The sequence below is a fragment of the Cryptomeria japonica genome, chromosome 7 (genome assembly GCF_030272615.1).
Source record: "Cryptomeria japonica chromosome 7, Sugi_1.0, whole genome shotgun sequence".
Lineage (NCBI taxonomy): Eukaryota > Viridiplantae > Streptophyta > Pinopsida > Cupressales > Cupressaceae > Cryptomeria > Cryptomeria japonica.
In genome coordinates, this window is record NC_081411.1 from 612,413,557 (window position 1) to 612,435,760 (window position 22,204).

A 22,204-nucleotide genomic window follows, 5' to 3' on the forward strand; every position below is an offset into this window, starting at 1 on the left:
TTGATTTCACTCTCGAGGGGGCATACTCGTGACCTTATGACCTCACATTCTTCAATGTCGAGAAATTTTTTAAATCTTCATCAAAAGTCGAGCAGCTAATCTTTTCTAAAACATCAAACAAGACCTCATCGCTAGGGGCATCTCAACTTCATCGCTTTATATCAAGTTGAGATTTTTCAATCATCTGAATTGAATCAATCGCTAGGGGCATATTAGTTTCATCGCTTCAAATCAAGCTGATATTTGTCTTTTATCTGAATCAATCCCTTAACATTAAGGAGTTTCTTTGATCACGCTAAATCTAAGCAGGTGTTCAGTATTCATTTCTTGATCAAGCTAAACAATTTATCTTTATCGTATCTTGATCAATCAAGTTCAAGATCGATTTTTATCATCACTCACTGTGTCTAGATCAATCAAGTTCTAGATCAGTAAGATCCGCTTCTTGATCAATCAAGTTCAAGTTCGGTATCTTTGTTTTCTATCGTTCCTAGTTCAATCAAGTTCAGGATCAGTATCGCTTTAATCAGACTTCATTCAGCTTTGTCGCTTCGAACCAAGCTTAACACCTCGCTTTTCATCTAGTTCGTGATCAATCAAGTTCAGAACTAGCATCTCCTAGACATCAAATTTTCTTTGAACTAACGTGCTGCTCGCACATTAATTCAAAGAGGGGCAAATGTAATACCCTAAAAATGGTCATCTAAACCATGGGCCCCTAATCTCGACAACGTCACCAAGGTCCTAACCAAAGGCAATTAAATCAATCTTGAGCACACAATTAATTCTTTAAACATTAAATGTCAAATGGCAAATTAATCAACCAATATTAATTAAATATTTATATTTAATTAATTAAATCATTCCAAGAAAATCATTTTAAACAATTATCTTATTAAATATCCTAGCATATTTAATTAAATAAATCAATTTGCCATCAAATCAAGAAAGAGGAAGTAATTTTAATTAAATAAATCAATTGACCACAACTCTTCAAAAATGGAAATAAATCAAAAAAGGAATTAATTGACCAAAAAATAATTAAAAATCTGAGAAAAGAAATCAATTGGAGATAATCTTGAAAAACAAATTAAAATTTGATAAATAATCTCAAAGAAAGCAATTAAAATAATTAAATATCAAAATTGAATGAAATAGAGAATAAATCAGTTTTTCTTGATTTTATCTTAATTTTAGTTCAATTTCCTTTAAAACTGAGAAAAGCATCCAATCACATCAATTCACCTGGATTGTGCTTCCTCTTGGAAAATCTTGACCGCTCATCATCATTTGATCTTAGCCTTTGGTTTCTTTCTGAATTTTCTATAAATTCAAGCTCTCATCTCTCATTCAAAAGATGCTGGAGAATATATTGTTATTATACTATTTTTGCTCTAGGTTCATTGAGAATATTGCATACATATTTAGATCATTTATCTCATTTATTGCTTAAATCTTGTTAGATTAATCTTACATCCATCTAGCATTAATATCATGCTCATATAGATTAAAATCCTTCGTCTTGGTGTAGTCTAGTCACTGGATTGCTTATACAAATCTGAGAGCAATCTTATACTCACATCTTTTAGAAGACAATGGGTCAATTTGTTATGATTTTCATATTCATGCTTATATCTGTCTAAACATACACGTAATGACTTAATTGAAGTGTTGTGTCTTGCAGATACAAATCTAGGTCCACTTTTCACACACACATTCAGTCACGAATATACATAGATTGTGGTGTTAATGTACTCGAAGGTGTTTTCTCAAGCGCCTGGCTTGTCAATTTGGAAAATACTGGTATGGGCGGCCTTGGGGTAGCTTCCCCGTGTCAATCAAATTATTTTCCAATTGTGACCTAAAGATTGAATCATTACGAATATATTAGAATTGAAAGACTTTAGGTAGAAAACAAAAGCCATGTCTACTAGAGGGCGAGCGATTATTGGTATCATTTACTAGGTCTTCTGAAACTTGGTGTTAAAAATGGTCACTACCTCTTGAGGAGCTCACTTGATAGTTATTAGCCAATGCAATAGGGATGACATGTCCCCCTTTTTAGTGAAGCACTCAAAAAAGGGATCTCCTAGTTGATCCCAGTCACCTATTGAATTTGGTGTAAGAGATCTATACCAAGCTTGGGATTTTCCTTTAAAAGAGGCTGCAAGCAGTCTTAGTGCCGCATTCTACTATGTGACATTGTGTACAGTGCATACATTAGCTACATCTTGTAGATGTTCTCCAGAAGTCTTGGAATCTTCTTCGATAAACTTTGGCAAAGATTTTAGTGCAAAGATTGGAATAACGTCCCACTAAGCGAGAGGGGCAGGTGAAATAAGAGGGCTCCCACTATTCCATGTGATAAAGTTTCTAGGAGGTTGAAGTGCCATTCGTATAGGGATCTGAATAGATATTTTTACTCCTAATACTAATTGGATGTTACTAGAGGTGGTAATAATAAACTCGAGTTTAATGCAGTTTGGCTTCTAGTAACAAACCTATGGCTCATAAACCCACTTTATGTAAGTAAATTTGAGGTCCCACCAGGCATGCCAATTAAAGAACTGTTGTTCACTAAAATTACTCTTAGGAAAACAACCTTATGGGAAACTCAGTGATGGGGAATATGCGCGTTTTCACTGAGAAACCTTTAGTGTTTTAGAAGTCGACTTTTCATTCGTGTAAGAGAAAAGGGTAAGAGAGAACATAAAAGTAAATATAACCTAAGGCAAAAGCTTGAGATAATAATTTTTCCAAACAAAGGCACAAAGAACTTCACATGCATGCAATTCTAAAGCCCATTCAACAATCTACATGTCTTGAATTCTAATATATTGAAAGATTTCTTAAAATACATGAAGCAACATACACATAAGAGAATCTACTAAATAAAAGAGTGTATAACATGATTCAAATAGTAGAGCTGAAGCATACATTACTAGAGTCAATCCTGAATTTGAGATTTCACAAAAAACTTATCAATGCATACTGAAATAATGTCAAAGGCATAAGGCATAGTTCGATTATCTTAGTTCAAAAATACAATGATAGTTTTTAGGCTAAATTCAGGTGTCGAAGTCTTTTCCATATATTCTCTGGAAAAATAGATTTTTCAGAACCCTTTTACAAAACAAAAACACCCCTCTATTTAAAGAGGAAGGCCCTAACTACTTGCTACTCATAACAAGAAAACATCCTAGTCATGGACTAGTTGGAACTTAGTCCTCATTTTACATGTTCATCAAATACCATGAAAGTGATGACTACTTTGGCCCTTGCATAGATAGCCACCACCTTCTGCAAAATCCGATAAGGGGAAGCATCTTCATCATTTCCTCGCAAAAAAACCTTTGGAATATCTGGGCCGAAGCCCCAAAATTGGTTCCTTCTAACCATTCTTCCTAGTGCTTCATGAGAAATGCCCTGCTTCAAATCATCAAGCGTGCGAAGCTCTACACAAATCACTCTACATGGCACCAGGAGAGGGAGTCTCATTTTGTAGTGAGACTGTGACCCATAAATGTCTCGCAAAGCTGCCATGTGTGTATAAATGTGCCTTGCTTGTCAATGAGTGAATCTTCACGGGGCCCAAAAGAGGCGATGCCACGCGACAACAACAAGGATGTTGTGGCCAAGAGAAAGATATGGTTCTTAAAAGAGTGCACCCTGCTGACACTTAGTGGGTGTGTGCATTGCATTTTGCGCCATGCTCAAAAATAAAAACATACTTAGGCAAAAAGAAAACTCAGCGGGTGCGACGCGAATTAATATTCAGATAACCCTAATTTGGGTATGTGCATATTTTCTTCAGAGTGAATATAAATGCATGAAGTAAGAGAAATATGATAAAGTGTAATCAATTTATGTTTCTTGTGATGAATTATCCTTGCATTTGTTTAGCACTTGTGATGCATTGAGACTAGAGGTTGGAGGATCTATGATATGTTTGGGAGCCTATATTGAAAGAAAGGTATCCATTCTATGTTGGAGGCCATGAGTTAATATTAATGGGAACAAATAGAGGTTATCTCATAACTAGGGGCATCAATTAGATACTGAAGTATATCTCCATCACACAAAAAGAAGAGAATATGAAAAGCATGATAATAAATCAAAATGACATAGAAAAACATTTTTAGTCGCCTCTACTTATTTCTCATATTGAGTGCACATTAGTGATGGTGCATGAAGTGTAAGAAGGTGGTTGCATTTTTAATTATGTATCGAAGTGAAGGAGAGTGAGTCATTTTACATTTTTTGAGTTTGGTTTTTTTAGTTATACATTTATAATTGAATTAGAAATATCAAGTGTATCCAACCGAAAAAAAGAATATGAAATATTGGATTAAATGTGAAAAGGTGCATAAGTAATTCATCAACTAGGTGTTGAATTGTTTGATAAAATATCTCTAAGAAATGTAGGGTGTGTGCAACTGCAAGAATTTGAGTCCACTTTGGAAGTGTTTTCCCTAATTTTTCAGATTTTGCCACAATTGACCTAAGAATTTGAAGCACTTAAAGATTGAATTTTGAAAAAAGTCAGTAATGAAAAATGTAGCACTCAAAGTATAGTTTTCAAATATGTAATTTTTCTTAATACCCAGATGGTAGAACTTGACTTTCAAAAGGGATTTCTAAAAACCACTATTTAAAAATACTTGTTTCAGGACCAAACCATGCACGTGTATGACCACCACTTTTTAACACAAATATTTTTTTCTCAAACCCTTTTGGAAAAAGGTTTGTAACACATTAAATACTAATGAGGATATTTTTTTATATTTTTAATATTTGTTTTGTAATTAATTTTCTATTGGTCGTATTTGTTGTTTTAAAAATCCCTTGTGTACGACCACCATAATTTGACCTAAACTTATCATTTTTTGAAGGCTTTTTTTAATATTGAAAATAATTCTCTATAGATTGATGTCATATAATTTATTTTTCAAAAAATGTAAAAACAAAAATGCTATTAGATAAATAAGAAAACTTAATATTTTAAGTTAATGGACCAAATCTAGTACAAATTAATTAAAAAATAACAAAAAAATTAAATCTTATATATATATATATATATATATATATTTGCAATGTAATATCTAATGGGTTTTAATTTTGTTTGACAACTTTGTAAAAATGGGCATCAAACATATGCCAGAAGTCAGTATTTTGCTACTCACATAGTCCAACTTTGTACTTGTAGGTCCAAGTCTTAGGTTTGGGCATTCTAAGCCTTACTCGATCCAAATCCTGAGACACATGGTGGGGTTGGTTTTCAAATTTTAAATAACGGGCCCCGATCTATAACGGGTCCCCATTATTTAAATGTAACGGGTGCCCATTATACAAAGTGCAAAAATGAGTTTCTAGGATTTTTTTTTAAATACTTATACAAAACAGGGCCTTGTTTTTTAAATAACAAGACCTCATTTTTTACATAACTGGGCCCCATTTTATAAATAATGAGGCCCCATTTTTTACATAATGGAGCTCCATTACTTAAAAACATATATTTATTTTAGAAAGACCCCGTTTTGTAAATAATGGGGTCCTGTTTTTTAAATAATAAGGCCCGTTTCGTCACTTGTGATTTTTTGGCTCAGAAGCCCGAAGCATAACAGGGGCCCATTTTCTAAAAAATGGGTCCTCGTTTCCGATGTGGTTTTCTACCCAACGTGTGTACTTCCCCCTAATTGGGACCCAACTTCTTGCACCCACCCCATAAAGAAAGCACAACATTTGGGCGGAGGACTAAATCTGGAGGTCAAGAGGATGAGGACCCATCTGATGATCTAATCAAGAATGGAATAATTCATTTCCAACATATGAGGACTCAACAATGGCTACATAGTCATTTGCATGTACATTCTATTAGTGGTAACTTTGAGGTAAGTTGCTTTCCTAGAGAAGTTGCAATAAAATATAGTTCTATGTGTATTGTAAGATGTCAAGTAGTTGATATATCTTTCCTAAGATATTCTAATTAAGTAATATATCTTCTTACTATTGGTGCTCGAAAAAGTGCATTCTACAACATTAAAACAATTATTGAGTATCTAAAAGATGAGTTTATCAATAGTTATGGGATAAAGAAGAAAGATGTCAAGAATGTGCATGTTGCTAAGGAAAATCATTGATTAGTTCTTTGCATGTATTTGGAGGCTAGTGACATCGAAGGTTGGAGAAGTTTCCATCATCTCAAGTTAGCTTCTCACTTTGAGATGATGCTTTGCTTGAGAAGCACTTTGGCTTTACTTTATCACTTTACTTCTTGGTGCTAAAAAATTTGAAGAATGTATATTGTGAAGTTTGATCTTTGAAGATAGTTAAGGGATGTGGTGTTGAACTGAATGTGTTGAATTCCGTATGAATTGTTGTCAAATAATTCAAGAATCTATGATTTGAGAGTTTGAGAAAATGGTTGTTTGAGAACTGAAGAATTCAACTCAAAGCTACACCCTTTCAAGGGTCACAAGGTAGTTTGGTGTACTTTGACATGATTTAAGGTTTTTTTCTTCAAAGATATATCATTTAAAAAATATGTATTTATTTTATTTATTGAGCAAGTTTTGTTATATTATGTTTAAGGGGGGGATCCTTGGTAAGGTGTTATGATTTCAAGGGTGCATTTGGAAGAATAGTGTAATAAGGGTGGAAATGTCAAAATAGTTGTTATTATACATAGTTATTACATTATTTAAACCGATTTGATGTAGTTGTTGTGATTTTTGAACAGCTATTTATATTTTCTCTTTGTATAAATATTCTTTATTTGTTGATCAATGAATGTGAAGTTTTCGCTTCAAACTTGTTGTTTCCTGTAAAATTTAAATGTCGTAGTGCGAAAGCAAATGATGTGCTTGAATTGAAACTCTTTGGAGGTTAAGATTGGGAAGCTTCAAGATAACCTATTACTACACAACATCATCATGTAATGAATGCTTAACTAGTAACACATCTCACATAAGAAGATCAAAGATTTAGAAATAGAATTCTTAGAGAAAAGTAATGGTAGAGTGAGGAAGTTGATTATGAAATTGGGGAAGAAGTAAGAAAATTGGTTGATGCTTTCAACAAATGGGAGAAACTAGACTAGAATATAGCTGAGGTAAGGAAAAACCATGTTGATGACAAGAAGAGCCTTAATGAGGCAGTTGCTTTCAATCATTTAATGGCAAATTTAGGCCAGCCTTAAAACACACACACCAAGCAACATATTAAGCCTAGAGAATGTTAGTCAACTCAAAGTGTTTAACACTTTTAAGTCTAGAAGTGTATTCTTAGTGTGACCACATACATTAAGCAGCATATTAAGCCTAGAAAATGTCACTCAACTTTGAGTGTTTAACACTTTTAAGTCTAGAAGTGTAAGCTTAGTGTGTGTGATTTAAGTCATTCCACAAATTTAAACATTGTTACTAGCAAATACCACGGTGCACAAACTCTACCATTTGACTATTATAAGCCTTGCATAATCTAATTAATAAATAAAAAATAGTCATTTTAAATTAAATAAAAATTAGATTCAAAATGTTCTTATATATATATAGATAAGTCGCAGCCGAAGCGGTCATTTCTTAATTATATAATATATAAACATCCGCTTAGAATATTTATGTGAGAGGAAAACCATCAACAGAAAACAGCAGAAACAAGAGCTGTGAGACATCATGAGTCCCTGCCTTTAGCTAAAAACATGCTAGCAATGCAATGAAGTGGTGAGAATAATTAAGTAGTATAAAGTTAATTTGAGGATGTAAAAAATGTATATAATAAATATTATATATGATAAATTTTTTAATTTGGGTGAGCTTATATTTGACATAATAGGAACTTTTTCTTTTCATATAATGCAATTTTTGAAACAGTTTGGAAAGTATGGTGTCTAACAGTATGCTCAACAGTGCACAAAATTTGCATTTACAAAAACTAGTATAGTGTTCTAAGAACTCGTCTTCAAAACTAGTATAAAATGGCAGTTTGAAAAGTATGGTATCTATTACTATGCGTGTTATGTATGCAATTAGACAGTGCAAAAGATTTATATTTACAAAAACTAAGCATATTATCGAATGCTTATATTATCGAATGTTTTTTATTATAAAGTTCAGTGCGGCTCAGATGGATCCTTGTTTTCTGTTTAGCAAGATAATTGCACAGTGCACAACAATCAAAATAAGTTTATTTTAAACCTACAAATTAATTAAATCATGTACTACGCATTCCATAATTACTGAGCATTCAATAAATATTGAATTACATCGGCTTCAATTCATTTATTTCATTTGTCCTGGTTGCAATTGTCATAAATGTCTCCTGAGCGTAATGTTCAACACAATTTAATTTCTATATTTTTTGCGATGGAAAATTCATTAAACCTGCCAGCAAAAATCTCTCGACCAATTGCATTTCAAGAAATAAATTAAGAAAAATCTGAAAAATAATAGCATTATAGAAATCATGTCTTAAACTTTAGGATTAGAAAATTTTCCCTGCAGAATTAATATGTAAAGAGTGAGGTGAAAACATTAGTTCCCTGCTCAAGGCAGGGCCTAATAACAATATACTTGTAGAAAACACGAGGAGGGAAACACAATGTAGGTACTACGATCCAGACCTTCGAACAAGTAATTATTTAATCTAAGACTCGAAACACAAGGGCATAGCTATGAACTGTCTCATTGCGCTGCTTTTTCCTTTTTAGCCTGATTCTTCCTGAAGAGCTTGTAATCAATGTGCTCCTGAAAAGTCCTCGTTGGGAAAAGCGGCGGGTTTTGCTCGTCGACCATCTCTTTCATAGGCCCAGTCACCGCTTCCTTTGGAGGGCAGCAGAACACCGCCCACGATATCCTCACCTTCTCCTTGTTCACCAGTCCTCTGTGGAGCCCGCTCTTGTACTTTCCATTGCTCAGGATCTGAAAAAACAGTGCAATTATGAGAATACACAGTAGGGTAAGTGGCGTACAATGAAAAAGCAATGAGGAATAAAAATCTAACGCGTTGTTTTTTTCTTTTACCTCTACTTGGTCACCGAGCTGAAAGATAAGAGCCCCAGGAATGCATTTGGCAGTAATCCACTTCCCCTGGTGGAATAGCTGCAGTCCGGGCACCATGTTATGCAGAAGAAACGTAAGAGCACTGATATCGGTGTGCGCTTCGACTCCCAAAGCGAGCTCCGGCTGAGGGCAACGCGGGTAATAATTGATCTTCAACTCCATAACTAACTCCTCCCCACCCAGCATTTTCTCCATGCGATTCTCCTCAAAACCGAGCTCCGAAGATAAACCGCCCAAAAGAAAACTCGTCAGCTTTCGGATGTGCACTCCATAAGCGTCCGTCACTTCCTCATACTCAGCCGGGTAACCAGGCCATGTCTTTTCCACATCGCGCTTGTGATGAGGCCACAGAATGTGGAAATAGTAATCCTCCCACTCCAGCTGCCCGCTCGCATTGTTGGCCAGCTTGCTTCCATAACCCGAGATCTTTCCATTGGCGGCATCATTGGCGTACTTTTCCTTTTCTTCGATGGGCAGATCGAAGAAAGCTTTTCCGGCAGCCTGGAGGCGGGCGATTAGAGTCTCAGGGATGCCATGATTGAGCAATTGCATTGCTCCCCATTCTCGGCTCGCCTCTGCAACTTCCCGCATTATTCTTTTCCGATCCTCGTCGCTTTTGTCCCACCCGGCAAAATCAACGACGGGAAGCTCAGGGCCATCTCCTGCATTCTTGAGATCCAGAACGCTTCCCGTGGGTCTCTCTTCCACCGGCCTTATGTATTCAGCCGGGATGGATTCCACGCCACTGCTGGACAGTGTCTCCACTCGAGCTGGGGCCATTACTGTATATAATATGGCCGAGGACTCTCTTTCTAAGCTGTGTGAAACAAGTGAGTTGAATTGATTGTTCTCCAAACCAGTGCTATATAAAAGAGTTCGCCAATCTCATCTACCACTCTGAGGAAATACTGTTAGTCGACTGATGGCACGTGCGAGCATAGGAAGTAGTCGGTTTAAGAATGATAAATGAGGTTGGAGTGTGGATGCTTATTGTGGGTAAAATGTGCGCAGTAGAATGGCGGTTGAGTGCATGCGCGACAACTTGCAAGTCAGCACTTTGAATGTATGGTCGGGAGTTTTCTCGTCCAATCGTTTCCGGAAGATTTTGATGCACTTTTTACCGTTAAATCAATTATCTAATTTTTCGCTTTGTTGAGGTCATAAATGGGATCTGCCTGCAATGTAAATATTCAATAATAATATTTGAAGAAAGTATGTTAAAGAGCAACTTAATTATCACACTAACAATACAAACAAATCTATTATAATATTTAATTAAAAAAGTAATTTGATTGAAGAACAATCGCCACCTTATAATACTATATAAAGAAGTCATATTATTGGTGAGGACACTTTAAAAGTGAAAAAGATATAGTCATTTTAAATCTATTATTGTTATTCTAAAAACCCATGGTTTAAAGATGTCATGGTCAAGACATGGATGTAGGATACGAATGATTGATAGTAGTATTATTCTTTGTTCAAGAATTTTTCATGATGGTCCAACTATAAAAACTTCTAATGTTAGCCACACAAAAGGTTTAGTTTTAGTTTTAGTTTTAGTTTTGGTCTTAGCCATACAAAAAGGAAATTTGTATTTGATTCTAGATAAAGTTATTGTTTTTGTTCTTTTTCTCATAATTTCATCTATTATTTGCTATTACATTATATACTCAATAATAGTTTTGTTTTCGTTCTTTTTTTATATGTTATAGTGATTTGGTTTTGCTTGTATTAATCAGGTAAAATGTCAAAAATCTTTAACATGAAGTTAAAAAAAGAAGTCTTTCATTTATATTTGCGATGCACAAATTAACTTTCTACCTATTCTAATAATATTGATTAGTTTCAAACAATTTATAATGATAGGAACTAGTCATTATATGATACTTGTTTATATCATTTCTTTTATAAGAATAGAGTGTGACATTCCACTATATGTTTTTATGTATATATGTTTATTTATACACACACACACATATATGTCTATACGTACAGACATAATTAGATGTACATATATGTGTATATACATACACAATATACACATGCATGCATGGATAAATATGTATAACTATTAATTATGTCTATAAAATAAAGTGTTTTTTTATTAAAGAGTAAAAACGTTTTGAAGGGACCAAAAAACCCTTTACAAAAAGTGAAATATAAGAAATAAGAAAAGAAAAACACAATAGACACAAAGTCCATAAATAGGCCAAAAGTAGCAGTGAATAAGGAATTGATAGTACCAAAAAAAGGTTTGAAGGGATCGTAAAACCCAAAACAAACAATTAATAAACAAGATAAGCTTAGCCAAACACTCACCACTAGTCACATCGTATAAATAATAGCCAAAAAGCCAATTTCTACAAACCAACAACCATGTCAAAATCGTTGAAATGAAGTAAAAACTAGCATACCTATATTTTTTTTTAAAATATTAAATACACCGAGAGATATCATTTTAAAGATGAATTATAAGTATGTTAGAATAAGGGATTCAAGAATGACAATAACAATCTTTTGTAAACTTGAATGAGATTTTCAAGTATTGAATGTACTAATGATGATTTATAAGAGAAACTCTTTGATAAAAAAATTATGTAGGGTAAAAAGTATTTGAAGGCATCTAGAGCAATAATTGTGACATCAATTAGACAAGAAATTTTATGTAAATTGAATATAGATAAAATATGAAAAGTAAGAGTATTGGTTAAAATCTTCATTCTAGAATATCAATTTATCTTTTGATGTGTTATTTTATACCTTAATAAAGATTTAATTAATAGTTGTCAAAGGTGTTGCCAACCACTTTGTTTCCCTCATTAAAGCATTTGCCATTAAAAATTATGTTTTACTTCCTTTTTGCAGCATCCTAAATTATACTCCCTTACAATTTTGTCCTCATTTGGGCCCTCACCTTGGCTTGATTGGAGAACTAATTCTACTCACACCTTGCCAATAACTCATTTTTTCCAGCATGCACACTTTCTCCCCCTTATTTCTTGGTCCTTAGCTAGTCAGAACTAGGGCCCTAGTGTAATACCCTAAAAATGGTCACCTAAACCATGGGCCCCTAATCTCGATTTCATCACCAAGGTCCTAACCAAAGGTAATTAAATCAATCATGGGCACCTAATTAACTAATTCTCAATCATCAATGTCAAATGGCAAATAAATCATTCTATATTAATTAAATATTTATTTAATTAATTAATCATTCCAAGAAAATCATTTTAATCAATTATCCTATTTATTTAATTAAGAATCCTAGCATTTATTTATTTATTTTTAAATGTCTGGTAAACTTTTTAACGTGACTAGCGACGTTGGCATGACACGCCCTCCAGCTCCACATGAAATGCTTTTGACCCAGAGCTATGAACCAGTGAGGCCACAACAAGGGGACCTCATCCCCACACTTCACTTGTTCAAACCCGCGAGCACAACGGGCCAGCGGAGACACAAGGCCTGCGAACACAATGGCCCAGCAGGGGTTTGAACCTTGGTGGCCGCTTCACCAATGAAGTGTTTTAACTGCGACACTACATGTCCGAAGACAAATATCTTAGCATATTTAATTAATAAATCAATTTGCCATTAAATCATTAAAAAGGAATTAATTTGAAAAAAGAATTAAATTTGGAAAAAGAAATAAAAAAGGAATTAAATTGAAAAATCTAAAAAAATAATTAAATCAATTAAATATCAAATTGAATAAAAATATGAAATAAATCACTTTTTCTGATTTTATCTTAAATTTAGTTCAATTTCCTTTAAAGTTGAGAAAAGCAGCCAATCACATCAATTCACCTAGATTGTGCTTCCTCTTGGAGAATCTCTCTCGCTCATCATTAATCTATCTTGATCGTTGGTCTCTCTTTGGATTTTCTATAAATTCAGGCTCACATCTCTCATTCAAAAAAATCTGGAGATTTATAGTTATTATGCTTTTTTTTGCTCTAGGCCTATTGAGATTTTTGTGCATTGAGAATATTGCATATTTGTTAAATCATCTAGCTTAACATTCATAGCTTAATCATGTTAGCCTAATATTCATAAATCTTGCATATCTTGCATCCATTTAGTTCAATTTCATGCTCATATAGATTAAATCCTTCGTTTAGGTGTCGTCTAGTCACTAGTGTTGCATAAAGAAATCTGAGAGCAAAACTAAACTCACATCTACTAGAAGGCAATAGGTCACTTTGTAATGGTTTTATTATTCATTGATTATTGGTTTGCTAACCATGCATTTGATGACTTATTGAAGTGTTGTGTATTCAGATACAAATACAAATTCCACTTTTTCACACACACATTTTTGGCGCCCACCGTGGGCCCGTAAAGGTTCAATTTTTTTTGGCCTTGCAAATCTTTTTTTTATTTTTCAGTTTTCATTCGTACAATCTTTGTAAAAGGTCGTATGAGTTTTTGCGACATACAGGACGAGTTCTGAGATTTGTTGTTTTGCTCGGTGGTAATCCTCGTACAAGTATCTGTTGTGTCATTTCATTCTGTGATTACTCATTCAGGTCGGTGAGAATACTCGTTCTTCTCGGTGAGAATTGTCGTACGGGTTTTTTCTTTGTTCATTTTAAAAAATAGTATACTTTTTAGGGTTTTATTGATTTGGATTCGGATTTACTGATGTTAACCCTGAATTGCCTTCTATCTACCTAAGATTTTCACAACCTAACTGATTTCCTACAGAACACCTGTCAAAGAGTTTATCAAATCAAACTTATGCCATGTCAAAGAATTGAAAACAATATGACTACTGATGCATTGGTTTTGTAGGTTGTCTAAGGAGAATAGACTAAATAATGTGTATTCTTTAATTCATTTTTAGGCACTTAAATTGCTATGTGGTTAATGAAAAAATTTGTCTTTTGTGTTTGAAGAAAAGTCTAAGAGGTAGGAGAGTATGCTCTTGTCTTCACAAACAATTAGAAATCCAGACCCCTGAAGCTTTTCTAAGTTTGAGATTTGTGTACCTTTTAGCAGGCCTGTCATAGTGGGAAAAAGTATTCACCCTGTGAGAACGACCCAAGTGAGTACAGCTAAACCCAAGCATTCTGACTCACTATAATAAATAGGCCTTTCGAGATTAAAGTCTCGGAGGATGGGATTATTTGAGTTTTCTCTTTTGAGATCTCTCATATCAAGCATTTTGTAGGGCCTCGTGGTCTCAATCATGCTTGCGTGACTACAACTTGTTTCAGTACCTTGTCAGGTTATATGCCTCAATCGTGCTTGCGCGACTTCACGGGGTAATTTCGAACGGAAATCTTTACTAATAACTTTAAGATAGAAGCTACTTGGTTCACCTCCAAAAGGGAGATAATCTTTGTGCAAGAGAGATAGTAACTCTCCCAAGATATTCTCCATATCGTGCCCCCATTAGCATTTGGAGTCGGCTAATACGACGTTGAGAATCCATTGCGTGAAACTCAGCGGTCATATTCTAATTAGCTATTGGGTGTGTACCTAAGTCTGCAAGCAAAGGTTTTCTCTCTTAGCCAACTTCCTTAGGGTTAGCATGCTATGCTTGGAACACTTTTCATCTTGAGTTTTTTGTATGTCTTCATCCCTAAATCAAAAAAAAAGAAAAAAGCTCAAAACAATAAAAAAAGAAAAATCAAATTCAATGGTCATCAACTCAGTTTCCTTGTCAAAAATTTCTCCCCCGGTCACAATTGTCGTATGATTTTTCTAGTTCATCGTCTGAGTCATCTAAATTGTCGTACAAGTTATCTATATTATCGTTTGAATCATCTAGTTTGTTGTTTTGTCTTCTCCAAACTGTTGATCTGGGTTCCTAAACTATTGTCTGGTTAGTAGAGAATTGTCATACAAGTTAGTGATAGTTTGTCCTCTGGTTGAGCCTAAATTGTCATCCAAGTAAAAACAGCAGCTCGTACAAGTAACTGTCTATGTCGTCTACTGAGTATTAAATTATCGTCTAAGTTAAGGTAAATTATTGTCCGAGCCTCTGATCTGTCAGTCTAGGAACCTGTCAGTTTGCAACAAGTTTAAATCTAGTCTTTCTCAATCCTGAAGCATAACAGTCTTGATAGTGTACCCCTATCATTGTGTTGCACGATTTTGTTGATCATCTCCCGGCTAGTTCAATCAATCTCTTATCAAACTTAATCAACCTAGGCTGCTTAGATCAAATCTTATACAAGATAGATTGTTCCTAAAACTAGACTGGGTCTTGGTCACCTCTCTCAATCACTACGTTAAACGCATAACTATCTTTGATTTGATCTTGACATCTCTATCACATCTAGCTCTCAGTCACGTCGGTTGTAAATGCCTGTTCAAACCAGGAGATCTTCTAAGAACAAGAAAAAGAAAAGGTAAGAGACAGTAACATTTCAAACTAATCCTTTTTTTCAAGAACAACCAATTTTTTACGAACCTTTTGAATAACAAACCTCTGACAAACCTTCATTGTCAAGTCAACCAGTATTTGATCAACCTTTATCTTCCAAAATGTCTGGACAAAAACTAGAAAAATAATCTTCCAAACGTAAAGCTCAGAATGACCTTAGCATCTAGGCTAATGACAATGATTCCTCTTCTAGTGATTCTAAAGTTTATGAACCTGGAGAAGATACTATAGTAAAATGTCAAAAAGACAAAGACTTCAAAAAGATGATGAAGATTATCATGGCTCGAGAAAAAGAATATTTTCTAGAATTGGCCAAACAAGGATCCAAACTCCCCCCTGATTACAATGTTGAAATTCTTGTCACTAAAGAAGATGATACTCCACTAGCATTGGTGACAAAACAATTACAAGAGCTACAAACTGAGATTAAAGAAATGAAAGACAAAGACAAATCTCCTATGAAATATTCCTTTGATACAATTTTCCCATTTCCATTCAATAAGAGTCTTTACATGCCTCTATTTCCTTCCTGAATAGAAATTCCTAAGTTTGATAAATATGATGGTAACTCGGATCCCCAAGACCATGTCCAAGAATTTTGTGCTCTATGTATGGAGTTCATGCATGAACAAACATATCTCATGTGTCTCTTTCCAAGAAGTTTAGGAGGACAAGCTATGGAATAGTTTTCAAGTCTTCATGTGGGAATTAAATCTTTTGAAGAACTGGTTGAATTGTTTCTATAACAATACGCCTATAACATTCTTCATCCAGTCACAATGATCGAGCTTTTTAATACCAAACAGAAGATAGGAGAACCTTTTCTCACTTTCCTTCAGTGTTAGAGAAAGAGGTTCTCTAGATATTCACGACCCATTCCTGATTCTGAGAAGATGGACATCTTTGTCAATAATTTGATTCCTAAGTTGAAATATAATATCCAAATGCAAGTATACCCTTAATTCAACAAGATGGTGGATAGTTCTCTCAAAATGGAAGACGTGCTTGTAAGGAAAGGAGATATATCACTTTATAAAAAAACACATCAAGGCTCTAGTTCCAAAGAGAAGAACAAATACTGGAAATACGACAAAGATAATAACAGAAATGTTGTTAATGACGGAGTGGTTGATAATGTCAAACCAAAATCAAAACCCATAGTATTCAATCTTACTATTGGTACACAAGCCCTCAAAGTAGTTGAAAGCACTACAGAAAACCCACCTAAGAAATCAAAAGAGTGGTTTAAAGAGAAGCCTTGGGTTTCACAACCTAAGTGTGATTTTACTCCTCTAGGAGAATCCGAGTCATCTTTTAAGACTCTATTGGCAAACGAACTGATCACATTGCCTAACAACTCCAAGCCATATGATCCTGAGGTCAAACCTAAATGGTGGATGAAAAATGAGTAATGAGAATATCATTGAAACAAGGGTCATACAACAAATAACTACATGAAACTCAAGCATGAGATTCAAGACCTCATCGATGCTAGCAAAATTATTGTTGGAAATCATACAACCAATGTTGATCACAAATATTTTAAAGATCCCTTACCTACTTATGAGTAGGGTGATTCCTCAAAATCCAAGGGAGGTGCCAAAGTCAATTATAACTATGCCAACAATGACAATGTGATCAACATGGTTGAATCTTCCCGATCTGAATTTTGCAATGTGATCATAGTCAAAGATAAGCAAAACAAAATGCAAACTGTGAATGTCGTGACCCATGCTCAAAAAAAGGTCACTCTCAAAGGAGCTAGCTCCTCTCTTGATCAAACATCATCAAATCCATTGACAGCGTCAAACCTACCAACTCCTTCAAACAAACAACCCGGTACGCTCATGGCTAAATCAAAACAACTAACTTCATCTTCTTCTTCTTCTTATAGCATTGTTGAACAATTAAAATGAACTACCACTCAAATCTCCATTCTTGAACTACTTAAAATCTGTTCTGCTCATAGAGAAATTCTAGACAAAGCTTTTCTTGCTACTAAGGTCCCTAAAGACCTAGATTTGGGTCAGTTTCAATCTATGGTGGGTCACCTGACTTCACCTCACTACATGTCCTTCTCTGAAGAAGATGACAATTCCCTAAATCATTCACATAACCAACTATTGCACATTGAAGCTATGATCCATAAACACTAAGTTAAGCGTGTTTTGATAGATGGAGGTGTTGGGTTGAATATTTGTACCTACAATTTACTGATGCAGTTGGGATTTTTTGAGAATGGCATTGATCCAACAAAGAAAATAACAATCAAAGCTTATGATGAAGAAGAAAGAACCTCTAAAGGTCTGGTACTATTACCGATCAGGGTGGGACCTGTGGAAAGATATGTTATTTGTCAAGTACTTGATCTTCCTCTATCCTACAACATCTTGCTAAGCAGACCATGGATTCATTAAATGCAAGCAATGCCATCTACATACCATCAGTGCTTGAAATTTACCTACAATGGAGTTGAAGTCGGTGTTCCTGTTGATACAACCTACTGTAATACCCTAAAAATGGTCATCTAAACCATGGGCCCCTAATCTCGACAACATCACCAAGGTCCTAACCAAAGGCAATTAAATAAATCTCGAGCACACAATTAATTCTTTAATCATCAAATGTCACATGGCAAAATTAATCACTCAATATTAATTAAATATTTATTTAATTAATTGATCATTCCAAGTAAATGATTTTTAAACAATTATCTTATTTATTTTAATTGAATATCCTAGCATATTTAATTAAATAAATCAAATTGCCATCAAATCTTTAAAAATGGAAATAAATCAAAAAAAGGAATTAATTGACCAAGAAAGAATTAAAATTTGAGAAAAGAAATCAATTGGAGATAATATTGAAAAACAAATTAAAAATTGATAAATAATCTCAGAGTAAGCAATTAAAACAATTGAATATTAAAATTGAATGAAATAGAGAATAAATCAGTTTTTTTTCTGATTTTATCTTAATTTTAATTCAATTTCCTTTAAAAACCGAGAAAAGCATCCAATCACATCAATTCACCTGGATTGTGCTTCCTCTTGGAAAATCTTGACCGCTTATCATCATTTGATCTCAGCCTTTGGTTTCTTTCTAAATTGTCTATAAATTATGGCTCTCATCTCTCATTCAAGGATCCTGGAGAATATATTGTTATTATGCTATTTTTTCTCTAGGTTCATTAATATTTGTGCATTCAGATATTCATATATTAGTTATCGCATACATATTTAGATCATTTATCTCATTTATTGCTTAAATCATGTTAAATTAATCTTGCATTCATCTAGCTTAATATCATGCTCATATAGATTAAATCCTTCATTTAGGTGTTGTCTAGTCACTGGATAGATTAGCAATCTGAGAGAAATCTAAACTCGCATCTACTAGAAGGCAATGGGTTGATTTGTTATGGTTTTATTATTCATGTTTATATCTGTCTAACCATGCATGTGATGACTTAATTGAAGTGGTGTGTATTCCAGATACAGATACAAGTCCACTTTTCACACACACACACACACCTACACTTGTAATGATTTAAAACAATGTGTTGATACCCTTGTTCCTCATAATAGATCAGCCTCTACAGCTAAAAGTTCAGAAACTTTGATGAAATACTTAGAAAAGAAATTGAAAATCATAGGTACTGGCATGGATGGATACAAGATAAAACCTGTACTCTCACTAATGTCTCTTCCACCATCACCAAGACAATCTAGAAAACCATATGAGGCTATGAAGCCATAAACCTCAACTACAAATGTCATCTATGATGGTATTTTTGTATAGTCCTCTACTTCCCTTGCAGATGAAATAGAAGAGGCCGTTGTTCTCAAATGGCTTTTCAAAGTAGTGAAAATAGAGAAGGGCAACACTGTGATATTTTCCTTGAACAATATGGTCATAGCTATAAGATTATTCAATGCATGGGATATTCAGGTATCGGTCCTGTGGGAAAGCACTGAGAAGGAATCATTGAACCTATCAAGCTAAAAACTAAGTCTACAAATGATAAAACTAGACATGGATACCATCTAGAAAAGTCATCAAATAAAAAACACACTTCTCATCAATAGCCTAAGCGGAAGAAAAAGGTACTACATCAAATATCACAAGAAGTAAATACTCAGCAAAATCAGAAAGAGTATGAGAAAGAACAAGAAGAATTGGAAATCAAGAGAGAAGAAGCAACTTGTAATCAAGTTCCAATTGTATCAATAGTAACACTACAAGAAGTAGATATTCCAAAAGGCGTAAGAGATGAGGTGGAAGGAATTAAAGACATGTTTGCACCACTAAACATTATTGTCACATATAAGGGAAGAATGCAAGAAGAGGATTCAAAAACATACTCAAATGAGTATGAATGGGGTTCAAAGCCTCTATTAGATGCATCTATCGAAGAAAGTCTTGAAGAACCTAATGATATCATAGACGAAGCACAAGAGATAATATGCTTGAAGCTAAAATGAGAAATAGAGGAAATCAAACTAAAAAGACAAGAAGATTATGAACAACAGCTGAAAGAAAGAAAAGCACAGGAAAATTCTTCACCCACTATATCTCCCTCTAAGGAGATCGAGAAAATTAGATATGAGACTACAAATGAAGAACTGGAGGCTAGACAAGCAGGACCGGTCATCATTCTAGAGGAAGCTGAATGGGAAAGAAGACAGAGACTAACAGAGTCATCAGGGTTATGTCAATAGGTATGTCAACTACAAGTGATCATTGAACCAAATCATGAAGGAACTTGCAACATAAAAGATGTTGATATTGATACTATACATGCTTTCACTAAACCACTTGAAGAAGAGTCAGAGGCTTCATCTTCTAACTCTGATCACTTTGAATAAGATCTATTTATGAAATTACCTATTTGACACCAAACTATGACTACTTTGTCATGAATGTTGACACTCTGTCTGATGAACCTGTTACTATTGAGCCACAATATGTAGTCCAGTCTGAAGTAGAAGAAGGTTCTAGTGGTAGGTCTGCTGGGTTAGATCCCCTAAATACTAACATAAACTTTGATAATCATGTTCTAAGTCTTTCAAGTCTCGAGACGCTTATGTAAGGTAGCCTTCTAGAACTCAACTTGTCAGTCCAAGGTTGTGATGACAATACCATGAATTCCCTTGGACCTGTTGAATCTTTATCCCTGGTACTTTCTAATCTTATTGATTGTACTCTCCAAGGTCAACCCTTGAATATCCCTACCTTTGCCAATGACTATACATTAGCCTATTATCTTAATGCAGTTGAACAAATGAGCTCTTCCACTAGTGAACAAAGTGAGAACATGACAACAATAGATGTCAAGTATCTTAGTCTCAAAAATCAAAAAAAGAAAAATAAGTGTTCTGATGGTGAAAACCAAACTGTGGCGGTGTCAGAATAAAAAATAGTAAAAATAAAAGACATACCTCACAATGAAAACCTCTCTGAGGCACCTGAAGGTGAGATACTAGATATTTTTCCTGATCACTTTCAAGAGAAATCATTAGTGTTGATTGAACCTACACAGCCAGTGAACATTGGAACAGAAGAAACTCAACATACCATACATGTAGCTCAATCCTTATCAGTAGAAGAACTGAAAGAATTTGCTAATTTCTTCATGGAGAAAAAGATCAATTTTGCATGGACATATGCTGATATGTTGGGTCTGGAGCCTAACCTCATAATGCATCATCTTTCTATTGCTCTCGAAGTTTATCCTGCCAAGCAAAAACTTGAAAAAAATGCATCCTCATGTTGCATTACTTGTTAAAGCTGAGCTAGAAAAATTACTAAAAGTTGGATTCATCAGAGCAATTGATTATGCTTAATGGATATCTAATATTGTACATGTTTCCAGACCTGACAAATCCATATGTCTTTGCACAAATTTCAAAGATTTAAACAAAGCATGTCCAAAAGATGATTTCCCACTGCTTAACATAGACATGATAGTGGACATGACTCCTGCCTATGAAATGTACTCTCTCATGGATGGTTTTCCGGATACAATCAGATCAAAATTGCACCTGAAGATCAAGAGAAAACAACGTTCACCTATGCATGGGGAACTTTCTACTGGAATGTGATGCCCTTCAGCTTAAATAATGCAAGCGCCACTTATCAAAGAGTTGTAACAATGATCTTTCATGATATGATGCACAAGAACATGGAGGACTATGTCGATGATACTCTACTTAAATCTATGAAAAGGTCAACACATCTCTAAGAACTGGGTCCAATCTTAGATAGGATGGAAAAATTTTAACTCAGACTAAATCCTAAGAAATATGCATTTGGAGTTACATCTGGCAAGCTTTAGGATACATTGTTTCAGCGAAAGGAATTGAAGTAGATCCAGAAAAATTTAAAGCTATCATGGAAGTGCCACCTCCAAAGAATGCCAGTCAAATGCAGACTCTAGAAAGATGGCTCCAATCAATAAGACATTTCATTTCTCATCTCGTAGATAAGGCTCAACCATTCACAAAATCTTTATGGAAAGGAGTTACATACAACTGAGATGAAGACTGTGAACAATACCTAAATCAGATCAAGGAATATCTTTCTAATCCACCTATCTTAATGCCATCGATTCAAGACAAACCCTTGATTCTCTACATATCAGCTACTGATACATCATTGGGGGCACTTTTGGCTCAACGGGATGAAAATAAAAAGGAAAGAGCTATATATTATATTAGTCAGACATTGGTGTCCTATGAGATGAACT

The 22,204-nt window shown here is 34.4% G+C and overlaps 1 protein-coding gene across 1 annotated transcript; it reads right to left on the bottom strand.

Annotated features, from left to right (window-relative positions):
- Positions 1-8,425: 8,425 nt before the first annotated feature.
- LOC131045040 (anthocyanin synthase) lies at positions 8,426-10,015 on the bottom strand. The gene is made up of 2 exons (XM_057978550.2): positions 9,021-10,015; positions 8,426-8,918 (listed from the first exon to the last, which is right to left on the bottom strand). Exons 1-2 carry the CDS (start codon positions 9,837-9,839, stop codon positions 8,682-8,684), a joined length of 1,056 nt encoding a protein of 351 aa, XP_057834533.2. The 5' UTR covers positions 9,840-10,015; the 3' UTR covers positions 8,426-8,681.
- Positions 10,016-22,204: the final 12,189 nt, after the last annotated feature.

What these genes read in the sequence shown, in the direction of transcription:
- LOC131045040 (XM_057978550.2), bottom strand. Translation starts at nt 9,839, where the DNA reads ATGGCCCCAGCTCGAGTGGAGACACTGTCCAGCAGTGGCGTGGAATCC. An exon ending in AGCTCGGTGACCAAGTAGAG is followed by an intron (nt 8,919 to 9,020) that starts GTAAAAGAAAAA and finishes CTGTTTTTTCAG; the next exon opens with ATCCTGAGCAATGGAAAGTA.